Source organism: Tasmannia lanceolata, unplaced genomic scaffold, assembly GCF_043159265.1.
Source record: "Tasmannia lanceolata isolate RefF3 unplaced genomic scaffold, GAP_Taslan_0.1 ptg000008l, whole genome shotgun sequence".
NCBI lineage: Eukaryota > Viridiplantae > Streptophyta > Magnoliopsida > Canellales > Winteraceae > Tasmannia > Tasmannia lanceolata.
In genome coordinates this window covers 5,560,355-5,573,070 of record NW_027518685.1, presented here as the reverse complement: position 1 = coordinate 5,573,070, position 12,716 = coordinate 5,560,355, and the positions used below count along the sequence as shown (strand labels likewise).

General features: G+C 37.6%; 1 protein-coding gene across 1 annotated transcript; it reads left to right on the top strand.

The window, feature by feature from the left end:
• Positions 1-2,978: 2,978 nt before the first annotated feature.
• Positions 2,979-12,270, top strand: LOC143882604 (derlin-2.2-like). Its single transcript, XM_077386072.1, has 5 exons — positions 2,979-3,307; positions 4,016-4,114; positions 7,439-7,653; positions 7,795-7,974; positions 11,692-12,270. The coding sequence occupies exons 1-4, from the start codon at positions 3,229-3,231 to the stop codon at positions 7,816-7,818; spliced, it is 417 nt and encodes a 138-aa protein (XP_077242187.1). The 5' UTR covers positions 2,979-3,228; the 3' UTR covers positions 7,819-7,974; positions 11,692-12,270.
• Positions 12,271-12,716: the final 446 nt, after the last annotated feature.

Below are 12,716 nucleotides of genomic sequence, written 5' to 3'. Positions count from 1 at the left end.
CAAATCCTATTCAATTTGGGTTAAAGGAAGGATGGACCGCCTAAAAAAAAGAAAAAAGGGAAAAAAAAAAACATGGATCCATGGTGCTTAAGACCTAATGATGATAACAAAACAGAGCTTTCCAGTTTCAGAATGGCGAAAAGTCCATACGTCAATGTCATCGTTCTCGGCCAATTGGCTGGAAATGGAGAAATCATGCCATCCTTTTACGAGCACATAGGCACCAGTAGTGTTAGAATATGTGAGATCTCATAAGATCTCATTGGGGGATTATGTGGAGATCTCACCTTTAGATCATCTTATTATACTAGGCAAGTTGGCTAGTAGAGGTAACATAGATAGATTAGGAAACTAGGTTTGATCAGTAATTAGGTTAGAATATTCTACACATATCTCCTTCCATAGTTATCGTAATTTATTTCTATGTTTATCATGTAAGTGCTCTTTATAAGCACCATCAATTCTCTTTGTAATTCATCCAAGAAATTCAAGAATAATAGAAATTCTCTAAAATTCTTCATGGTATCAGAGCGGTCAATCAGACTCACCTGTTGATCACAACTTCCGTGAGTGCGTCCTCCGGCGGACGGCAGATCTAGCCGTCCGCCGGGCATTGCACCCATCATCAACACTTCTACTGGGTGCGCCAATCCTACATCTTCTTCCTTAGGTTTTCTTTCCTTACTCTTTGGTTGCAGTCTCTACCCTAGGTTTTCGTTCATTTTGTTTTCCTTGATCTGCCATTCTCTATCTCCATAATTGCACGCCTTCTTTTGTATTTCAAAATCTAGTCTTTTTATTCATGCATCCCATGATTTCGTTTTCTATATTTCTTCTAGTATTTTTACTGCACTCATTTTCTTTCAAGACCCCATATTTGATATATGCATTGTTTTTCACGCATTGTCCTGATATTTGTCATCTGAGCCGCTTGTTGTCGTGTTTTTTTCCTTCTCCATCTCTTTTTTTGTCCTATTTCATTTGAGAATAATAGAAATTCTCTAAAATTCTTCAAGTAGAACCCCATTGCCTGAACGTCAATTCGGATTCATTTCCATCTTTGTTGTAGACAGTGACTTTAAACCCTTTCTTAACATCCTCTCCTTGACGTAAGAATGGAAGGATATAATGTTTTACATGCTTCTGGGTCAAGGTTAATCGGCTTTGGCCTTTGTTTATATCGCTCCAGCACAACGTCTTGTGGGTTATCCATTTTGGCTCTCCATGTTGTCTCACCAAATCCATCATTCTCCCCTCTCGTGGAAACTCTAGCAATGCCAATTGATTTTCTACTACACTATCTCGTTCTTTACTGGCAGCTTTACTTGTTTCTCCACTCGATGGAATGCTCTTGGGCCTCTTTAGAAGTTCCTTTGGCGGGCAGTAGTAGTTAGCTCTAACAAATTGATTTCCTTTGAACTTTCTCACTTGTTTTATATCTCTTAATATATTGGGTCCTTCTAACTCTATGAACAATGCAATGCTCTTACTAATCTTTTTAGTGGGCTCTTCTGATGAGTTGTAGTAAGCCTCAACAAATTGTTTTTCTTTTGACTTCCTTGATTCTTTCACATCTACGAGTTCTTTCAATCTTTGTATTTCCACTAGGTCTTCAACCTGCTTGTTCTTCATAAACAAGAGGTTGAGAGCTCCTTCTTCAGCTTCCTTACTTGAAAAACTCATCTTTACAATATATATATAGAGAGAGATGTGATGGTCTGAAACAGAGAAGGGATGAGAAATAAATAGGAATAGGTGGGTCGTAGGGCTGGCAATTTCACCCGAAAAAGCGGGGATCCGCCCCGCCCCGCCCCGTTTGGGGAGGGGATTCCCCGATTTGAAAGGGGAAGGGGAAGGGGAAGGGGATTATAAAAATTCCCCGGTGCGGGGAGGGGAAGGGGAAGGGGATGGAGTTGTCCCCGCCCCGCCCCGCCCCGCCCCGCTAATTAATGCCATTTTTTTGTAAATTTTTAAGTGTTTTTTTTAAGGAAAACTACTAGAAACTCTGTGGATCGGCTACAAGATTCCCCCAAACATAAACTTAGCTTGTCTTTTCCTTTTAATTAGCTTCTGAGAGCATTTTGGGAACTATAATAACCTTTTCACAGATGTTGAAATAATAAAGACAAGCTGAGAGCCTGAGACGCTGAGTGTATGCAATTATCAAAAAATCGTAGTGCCAACAAAATTTTAGGATTGGATTGCAGGTTTTAATTTTCAACAAGAAAAATTTAGCTACTAGAAATTTGTTTCATGTCAGCACTAGACTGAATTGCAGTTAAAGAAATAAGTCATTTGTTGATTTTGTTCTCTTCTCCATTCTCATTTCTCATGCTCATCTGGGGGTTAACATGCTATACAGAATGAACTAATGAACATTATTTTGCGTGTGTGAGCGCCTACTTATGGACTTTTAAAGTTCATTGTGACTACTGAAATAGTTACTTTTTGCACATTGGCTGCCTGTTAATGAAGGTAATCCTGGTGCTCATTTCCTATTTATCATTCTATAATTTATGCAGAAAATTGCTGAAAGATGAGGTCCTGTTGTTATTTATGTTTGTTGTCTCATTCATGCATTTCTGATTTTGTCCATCTGTTTGTTGATCACATGAATAGAATCATAGCATTCATCACAATATTGTCTGTAATGGACGTAGAAGAAAGAAGCTCTGTTTGCTGGTTTGATTGGGTTCCAAAGAGGGGGCGGGGCAGGGATTTTGTCCCCGAAGGATGCAGGGAGGGGAAGGGGAAGGGGAAGGGGATTAGATATTCCCCGCGGGGAGGGGGATTCCCCACCATCCCCGCAGAGGGGAAGGGGAAGGGGACCCCAACATCCGGCCCCGATCCGCCCCGTTGCCACCCCTAGGACTGGGTCGTGTTCTCTGTACTTTGCATTCCAAAAATAGAAAGTCGTTTCCCAATAAGACTACGAGTTCGACTAGCAGAGGTTTTGGTTTTCTGACAAGTACAATTTGATTTAGAAAGTGTTATGAAGTGATATATATTCACCCAAATTTTTACCTGGGACAGCCCCATCTAGTGTATTTATGGCTCCTCTTTTACACTGAAGGGTGCTGTCTCAAGCAAAGTATTGTATTCCCTCCCTCTCTCTCTCTGAAATCTTTCTTGGGTTTGATCGAGAAGCTTGGTATTAGGTTACGATTAGGGTTAAGATTGTTGAAGCCTTTTGGTGGGAAAATCTGGAATGGCACGAGCAGTTAAGGAATGGAACAAACAAATGCCCCTTGTTACGCACTCCTATCTCACAGTTGCTATTTTCATCACCGTCGGATGCTGGTTGGAGGTATTTTTCCTTTCCAACGATCTTCTTGTTTTTTTTTTTTTTTTCCTGAAGTTTTGTTTTTGTTTTTGTTTTTCTAATGATCTTCTGAAGTTTGGTTTATGGGGTTTTTTAAGTTTTGGGTTTCTCTTTTGGTTTGAAGTTTAGGAATTATGGATTTTATTGCTTCTATAGCTTCTCTCTCTCTCTCTCTCTCTCTCTCTCTCTCTCTCTCTCTCTCTCCAAGGCCCAACAATGGATCTGTTGGGCCCAAGTGTTTTTTTAAATACGTGTAATAATTAGTGCACATATTTTTTTTAAAATAAAGTGGGGCCTACCTGTTCATAGACAACAGATGCCCCACCAAAGAGTTGTGTTGAAAGAGAACGGCTTGAATTTCTCAGCGCCCTTGTATTGATGTTTTGGGAACTTTCTGTGTGTATTCTTTAAAAATTGTTTAAGTGTTTAATGGGTTTTTTTTTTCTATATGACTTTTGTAATTCATGGGTTCCTTTTAAGATTAAAAAAAAAAAAATCCATTGACCAATGTTTTCACGTTATCAGTTTCTGGTTTTTGTCAAATCTAGTGCTGTCATGATTGTACACAATTCCTGTTATGTATTTGATTTTTCAGATATTCTGTTTTTTAAAGCATTGTCTCGGTAAATTGTAGTATAATTGGCATTTGTGAATTAGTAGACTTTATGATTCTCTTTGTATGAACTGTTGCAGATAATCGCCCCCGTCATTTGTATCTAAACCCGATCCTGGTTGTTCGACGATATGAAATCTGGCGCCTCATCACAAATTTCTTATACTTCGGCAAAATGGGTAATTTTGAATCTTGGATATGCAATGTGTTTCCATTGATATCAATTTTGTGTTTCAGAATAGGTTTCTTATTTTATTACTTGGATCTGGGTTTTAGTATAGTTGTAGATCTGTTAAAGGAATCTGTTTATGATTTGTAACTCACTTGCTATCTAGATGATATTCTTTTGGTATGGTTTACTATTGTATAGCATTGTTCATGATGCATTTTTTTACTTGTAATCCTGGTTAATGAGAGTAATTGTGTATGAGTTGATAAAATAGAAAAGTGCTTTTATAGTTTTTTTGGTTTGGGAATCTGCTGGAAATATTTCTTGCTGGTAAGAATAATATCAGTATTCAGCAATGAAACAGATACATTATTGATTTTATTTTTTTTGAATGGTAATGAATAAATAAAAGAAGAGGGAAAAACGGGGAAGACCCAGCGATCGAGATGATCAAGACAATACAAAACACAAGAAAAAACAACCAATACAAGACCCGCAACACATTAAGGGGGGAGGAAATAGAAAAACTTTCAACTCCACCCCAGACGCACCCTCCCTTGCTAGCAAGTCGGCCGCGCAATTGATCGATCTCCTCACGTGATGAAATGAGATGTTCAACCCCTCCACCCAATCCAAGATCTCATCAATCCATCTGGCAAATCTCCAAAGATGTGACACATCTCTTCAGCCATCGAATCACGTTTAAAGAATCACCTTCCGCTATCACCTTATCATGAGTGTTGTGATCCATCTTTAATCCTTAATGAACTGCTCTAATTTCCGCCTTCTTGGAGTCGGCAATCCCAACTGATACATAACTGATAGTGAGAAGAAAAAAACTTGAGGACGAAGAGAATTGGCAAGGCTCCATCAAGGCGACAATTCTTAACTGTAGTAGTTGACCTTTCGGCACGTGAAGAATCCTATGCTATGTCACGAATGTCGTTCTCGGGAATTTCTCGGCAAGGGAAAATCTCGGGATATATTAATTTTTTCAGGTTTATATCGGGAAATAAACGGTAAAATTAAAATTATTTAAAAAATATATAAAAATATTAAATTTAAGAAAAAATAGAAAATAAAAATATCGTAAAAATATCGGGATAATATCGTGATATTATTTTATGATAAAAACGAAAATATCACTATATTTTTAAAATCTCGGGATTAGTTCGGGATTTTGTCGTTTTATCAAAATCTCGCGATAAAAACGCTATATTTTGAAAATATCGGAGATATTTGTGACATAGATCCTATGGAGGTTAGTTCCGTTTGCTACTATTTGGACATGTAGAAAGAAAGAAATAATCGCATATTTGAGGAGAGAGAACGATAGCTTGGGGTGATTATAAAAGAAATCAAAGTGGACTTGATTGCTAGGGGGAGAAACAACAAATTGTTATCATGTTATTCAATGGGCGATATCTTAAGAAATTGGAAGGCCGCCATTCATGAGAAGAGGCCAAAAGCGAAAGTTTCTCCCTCTCCCAAGTGGAAACCTCCTCCCCTGGGGTGGCAAATGTTATCTGAAGTAAGAGATTTGTATGCGATAATTCAACCTGAATTTCAAATATGAGGAAATCATCAAATGATGTGTCTGACCGATTGGCGAAGTAGGGAGGGGAAAAACATGATGGAGATATCATAGGCTGTTAAGCAAAGGGAGGCGTTGGGAAGTGGGCTCTTTAGATCAGAATTTTTTTCTCTTGTGAGTGTGTGTGTGCGCGCGCACACGCGCGTGCTGGGAAGGGGGTGGGCGTAGTGTTGTTGTACTTACTAGCTGTGGGATATCTTGTCCCCTTACAGCCTAACTGAATTAATAAAAATGTTACCTTTTTTGCAAAAAAGAATCCTCACAAACAAATTAGAGAAACTGATCATATGTTTTGTATTTTCCTACACTGACTAGGCATGGACACCCTGCATGATGGCCTGCACTATGCGGCACCCAGGGCCAAGTTTGGGCATTTGAGATGACTTAAGCAATTTGTCATTTACTTATTGCAAGCTGTTAACCTAGAATTGACTCCAAAAGCTTAAGCTTTTGGAGAAGTCGGTATGTTAACATGGTATCAGAGCCAAAGGGTCTCGAGTTCAAACCGCCTGGACAGCAAAAATCCACATGCGATGGTCGGCCCAAAGTGGGACCACATGTGCCACGTGTTTGCCCGAGTGGGCCACACGTGCGGGGGACTGTTAAAGTATAAAAGATAAATAACGCCTTTCTCCAACAGCTTAAGCTTTTGGAGAAGTTGGTAAGTTAACACAAGCAATCAGGTAACATCCAAAGCTTCTCTTGAGATGATCCACCCCTGTTGAGAGTTGCAACACATAATGCACTGGTCTGAAAGGCATGATGTCTATGATGATCTAGCCTAAGAATTTTATCAAGGCATGCGATTCTACATAAGGGAAGACCACAACCTACTACTCAGAGACTCATCACCTCCAACTAAGTCTCACAAAACGAACTAACCGTGAATAACCCTTCGTGGCACCACTACCACACCCGAAGATCCTTATCCAACCTAGGGACATGCAAAGTTACAAACCATTAAGAAGGGATGACAAATATATGAAGATAATGAATTAAGCATCATCCAATGTTTTCCTGAAATTTGGTTTAGGATTCAGTGAATTTATAACCCTTCCCAATCTATGAACTTCTCAAAGATAGCAGCTTTGACCCTTGCTAGTTGTAATCCTATGTGACAGTGTTAAAGAAAATTTTAAAAAGTGACACGCCAATGACGCCACATGTCGGGTCCTCTAGGAATGTAACTATATTGCCCATTAAAATTCTTAATTAGTACCCAAGTTAAAAGAACTTCCACTTTGCACATAGCCTGCCAAGCCCTGATCCTATATTGCATACTCCCCAACCCCATAATTCTTTTGCACAACTTATTCCAAAGATCAATATTTTCCTCTCCAAATTACTTTGTTACTTGCATGCTTTCACTCTCTAGCATGATAGTCAGCCTTGGACTATCTCTCCTACTCATGAACTGGTTTTTTCTTCATATCATTTGTTTTCTTTGGTTACAAAGAGTGTTGTTTTTTCCGAGTGATGAGAGGTTGAGTTCCTACATAGTTGATCATTGATCGATAGTTTAATTTTTAAAGTACAGAGGAAGTTGTGGCATCATTGTATTTATTATTGCACTAGACAACAGAGTTTCTGCAGCATGTATGCTGTTTCGATTTATTTTTAGTGTAGGATGCTTGTACTTTAAACATGGAATTGAAATTACTCTTTTATTAGGTGTTCTTCAAAGTTATTTCGCACACTATACTTCTATTAATAAAGACGTTCGTTTGATGGTTTTGACAGAGATGGACTTCATATTCAACATGTTTAGACTTGTCCTATACTGCAAGCAACTTGAGGAGAACTCGTTCAGGGGCCGGCCAGCGGATTTCTTTTACATACTCTTATTCAGTGCCACTGTTTTAACTGGGATTGTTCTTGTTGGTGGGATGATACCCTATGTGTCTGATTATTTTGCATCAATTTTCTTACTTAGCAATTCGTTGAACTTCATGATGGTCAGTTACTACAAACTTCTCTTGTTGGCATGCACTGACATGAGTCAGTTGTTCTATTTTATTTTATTTTTGAATGGTTTTTTTTTCAGTAATTTTATTAAATCAAACTTTTTTTTTTGTTCTATTCTTCTTCTTTGTTAGTTGATGGCTTATATGGAAGTATGAGATGCATGATGGGTGTGTTTTTTCATCTCAATGCCGTCATTTCTTGTCTCCTAATGCACCTTTTTGCTATGGAGGTTTATGTCTGGAGCAAGCAAAATCCTTTTATTCATATGAGTTTCTGGGGTCTTTACTTTTACGGCAGCGTATCTACCATGGGTGAGTCAGCTTCTACATATTTTTGTTAGTAATTACTTACATTCTTAGCAGTTGGATCATTTTTACTATCTCTTACCAAGGAGACATCTTGTCAAGCCAGTAGTACTGGCATTGAGCTTTCTCATACTATTGCATTTTACTTGTCTGCCACTCTTCCATTATTTTTATTTATTCTAACTCAAAAGGAATCATCTGAGAATGCACTGAAATATCAACTGCAAGTCAATAATAACTAATTCTGATTTCTATGGCATTCAAAAAAAGAAACTATTTCTGATTTTAACAGTGAGCAAAATGATTTTCCAACATAAGAACTTTCTATTAGGAGTTTGGGTTGGTCATATTTCTTTCTTGTAGGACAGTGAGCTTGTTTCTCCATTTTAATCACCGCACATGAAACTGTTTAATGGCAAGTGACAGCCACAAGAACTAAAACATTATTATTATTACTACATCCCAGTTCCGTCTAACCCCATATTCATAACACTTATACATTATAAAATCCTTTTTCCTGTGCACTAAAATTTACACCAGGTAGTAATGCCCATTGCTCTATGAACTAAAACAGGCTACAAAATAAATTAATAAATTTTCTTTCTGAGCCCCAAGTCTATTAAGGGGGAAATTTTTTCAAAGGCCATGGTGGCATCGTGGTCACCGAGTCCTTGAATTCTCATCATAGTATCTACATTGAACATGGTAGCTAGCAGATGCATTTTGCGAGGGTGAATATGATCCCTTAGTAACCATTGACTACTTTATGTAGTCTCTATGATGTACTAAGGATACTTTCTTTTAATGATAAGGGTAAAAGGTTTAAAGTGAATGGAGAAAGGTAACCCACTTCCATACTTGAAGGGACAACTCATCTCATTCTTTCTGCATTTTTCATCTTTTGAATAGGAATTTTATTGCTTGAAAAAAGTGATTATTGGGCAGTTCTCAGTGCTGGTTGTGAAGCCAGAGTGCAATCATTAGGTGGCATAGGGGAGAATAGCCCATCACCAATGAGTCATTGATCTCCCTTAATGCACTTAAGCAACACACCTTTCCTTTCTGCCACCCTCATTCATCCCTCAGCCTCCTCCGTTCAAACACATATTTTTATCCTGCTATGGCCTCTGTACAATGGAGACCATTGTGAGCAGTCTTAAAGATCTTGATGACTCATATTTCATTTGACTACTTCCTTGTAGATCACTAACTTGATGGAAGAAGGGTGCTCCACCTTAAGTGTGCAAAACAGGAAGTTGAAAAGCAGTCTCTTCCGCTGCATGCCCAGCACATTTACTCCTTCCGGCTACCGTTTCTTCTGATTGAAGTCCTGCATTGATCACCGAGGAAATCCATATTCAGAACAGGACAAAAAAGAGAAAAAGTTTGGCCCTTTGGGATGTTTTCTACCTTTTCATCAGTGAGCGATAGCATGATGTAGGATGATCTATAGGTGGGATTTGACAGAAAATTGGTGGAACTGAAGTTTAGGGAAAAACATTAAAAAAAAAACTAGATTTGAGCAAAACATGTCATAGGCAATGATTTGAGCAGAAAACTAGATTAAGATTGATAGGGCCAAGGATATGGTTTAATCTGGAATAATAGAACATAATAAGTTAAACTCTAGAAGCTTAGAAGAACCCAAGAATGATCAAATATCAATTCAGATTTTATCTAAAAATTCAGAACAGTGCCAAGAGCTTGTGCAGAGATTAATATCAAGTAAGAAACAGAAGACTCATGGTTTGAACTGTTGATAGGGATTGTAGATTGTTAAAGTACAAAAGATAAATAACACCTTTCTCCAACAGCTTAAGCTTTTGGAGAAGTTGGTAAGTTAACATGGTATCAGAGCCAAAGGTCTCGAGTTCAAACCTCCCAGATAGCAAAAATCCACATGCGATGGTCGGCCCAAAGTGGGACCACGTGTGCCACGTGTTTTCCAAGTGGGCCACACATGCGGGGGAGTGTTGAAGTATAAAAGATAAATAACGCCTTTCTCCAACAGCTTAAGCTTTTGGAGAAGTTGGTAAGTTAACATAGATGATTCTAAACAGTCGGTGGACTTGGAAGAGGAAATAAAAGTCTTGACGACAAAAAATGAAAAACTAGGGGCTCAAATGGAGTATATATGGAGAAAGAAAGTAAAACAAAGGATTGAAAACAAAAAATTGCACCAACTACAATTCTTAAAAAGGGAAAAACAATTGCAATAGCTAATAGTAAAAGAAATCTAAATACCTTTGATAAGTAGGATAGAAAATATAGCTGTGTTGGAGTCACATCAATACGACCAAAAGCATAAGACTAAAGTTTCTAGGGCATCATCCCGAAAGATTTAGTTATGTTAGAATCACACCAACTTGACCTAAGGCATCACACCAAGGTGTTCCTAGCACAGCACACTTATGAAGTCGAGGCCTCACACCAAGGCTATGTGGAATGTAGATATCACATCCACAAATTGCATTAAGTGGCAAACGACTGTTTTCTTTATTCATAATCTCATGCATTTGATGGCCTTAGATCTTTCGATGTATAAAACTTGTCCCACGACTTCTGGAAGACTCCTAAACAACTTAAAACTGTAAGATGTGGGCCCTCTATAACTTAAACAAGTAAAATCCTAATTTCTAGAAACTTGCTCACTTAAACCTCACACAAATAAAACTAATAATGAAACATTAATAGTGAATTGATTAGAGAAACCCTAACTAAACCAAATTACCAACGCAACATTAAAATTAAAACTTCCAAGATGACCATTATACGCGTCCAAAATTAAAAGAAAAGATTACCCTTACAAAATAAAGAGAAGAATCCTAATGCACTTCTAATGGATTCCATCATTATATGTAGACTCGTTTCTAATTTTCATGAAGGATGGTCGTCATCATAGCACCGGCATGAAATGAAATGGACCAGCCTTTGTGTTGTCATTGGTCCCATTCATTGTGCTAATGTAATGAGGGGCCCCTAGTTGCCCTTTCGCAGAGGACCCAAAAAAGAAGAAGAAGAAGAAGGAGAAGAAAGAAAGAACTCATGTTAGTCCACATTGTTTGTTAATAGGGTCTTTATGGAACTAGGTTTGCATGGTATCTCCATCCTGCCCCAATAATTTATCTGGCCTAGCAATATATCCTCAATTGGGAAATTCTTCTCTTTTTGAAGCTAGCATAGTAGCATACCATGTTATGTGCATCACCTTCATTCCAACATAAAGCATCATTCCTGAAGTAAACGATGTCTGTCTTGCTATAACAGAGTTTGGATCGAGGCCTTCAACAGCAACCGGTGGGAAGTCGTGATTGTGACTAATTTTTCTCTGACTAAAAAATTGCATGCCCATCCTTGTTTAGCCTTGAATCTACATTTTTTACTATAGTCTATAAACAATATGATCTTAATAATTTTTATTTTTTTGAATGATACAATATGATCGTAATGATTTCCCTACAAGTTTGGAAATATGTTCAAACACCAATTCCCATGCATTATTTGCACTTTATATGCATTATTTGCACTTTATAGTAGTTTTCTTGCATCAATTTTTAAAGAAATAATAATTTTTGAATTGATGTCTGGAATTTTCTACTGCACCTTTTTATTATCTGCACAGAATTCATCTTGTGGCAGCCCCCACTATATGGGACCTATATTTTTTGTCACAAGGATTAAGCATACAACTAATTCATAGCTTCAATTTTCCATCGGTTACAGGTTCTCTTGGGATTCTATGTCCTTGTTGGTGCTAGCACTTGGGTGGATCTGCTGGTATGTCATCTTCACACTTGGAGCTTAGAGCTTAGAGCAGACAGTAATGGTCACTGTACTTTGAAAAGTAATATCCCACGCATTACAAATGACAATGGTCATAACTCATTAAGAACGTTAATTAGCTAGCAGTAAACTTCTATCATTAATGATTGCTTAAGCATGAATTTTTCATTAATTTTTTATTAAATAGATAGCTAACAGTAAACATATTATCATTAGTGATTGCTTAAGTATGTATCCCGCTTTAAAATTTTTATTATTTAACACGACCTTGGATAGGATAGAATGGAAGAAAATGATCCATGTAGACGAACCCAACTAGTGTCAGGATTAGACCTAGTCAATTTGAGCCGGATAGATCCTTTCACCTTCTTCATGAAATATTTCTAAAGGATTCATTAGCCGACCCCAACTAGTTTGGGACAAAGGCTTAGTTGAGTTGAGTTGAGTATTCAATAATTTTATTGTATTTGAAGTATGAGAAATTTTTTCAATGAAAGCGTGAAGTAGCATTCCATTTTTTGTCTGGGAGTTTTATTACCAACCACCTTTTTTTTTCATTTCTGCCATTCTTTTATTTAGTTTTTTCATTGGACCAAAACTCATTGTGCTCGATAGACCAATGTGAAAAAAATTCCAAATGAAATAGATAGGTGGAAATGATCAAAAGAAGTTGGCAACAATATCGTTTTCGTTTTTAGTTCTTTTTCTGTAATTGTTATTACTTACTCCTCAGCCTTCTTGTCTGAATAAGTTCCTTGTCATTTTGGTTTGTAAGATTTGCTCTTCTGGCACAGGAAGTACACTAAGGCCCTGTTTGGATTGTGAGAAAAAAACATTTGACGGCTTGGAAAGTTTTTTCTTTCCAAAATTTCGAGGGGAATGATATGATTTTGGTTAATTTAGAGGGATATTATCATAAAATGAAGGTCCCTCCAAGTAAAAGTTGAATAGGGTTGGTTCAAGTT

Bases quoted from the DNA above. Each gene is read 5' to 3' on its own strand.
- LOC143882604 (XM_077386072.1), top strand. From the start codon at position 3,229: ATGGAACAAACAAATGCCCCTTGTTACGCACTCCTATCTCACAGTTGC. The intron at 3,308-4,015 runs GTATTTTTCCTT...GAACTGTTGCAG, and splicing joins CCGTCGGATGCTGGTTGGAG to ATAATCGCCCCCGTCATTTG. The intron at 4,115-7,438 runs GTAATTTTGAAT...TGGTTTTGACAG, and splicing joins CTTATACTTCGGCAAAATGG to AGATGGACTTCATATTCAAC.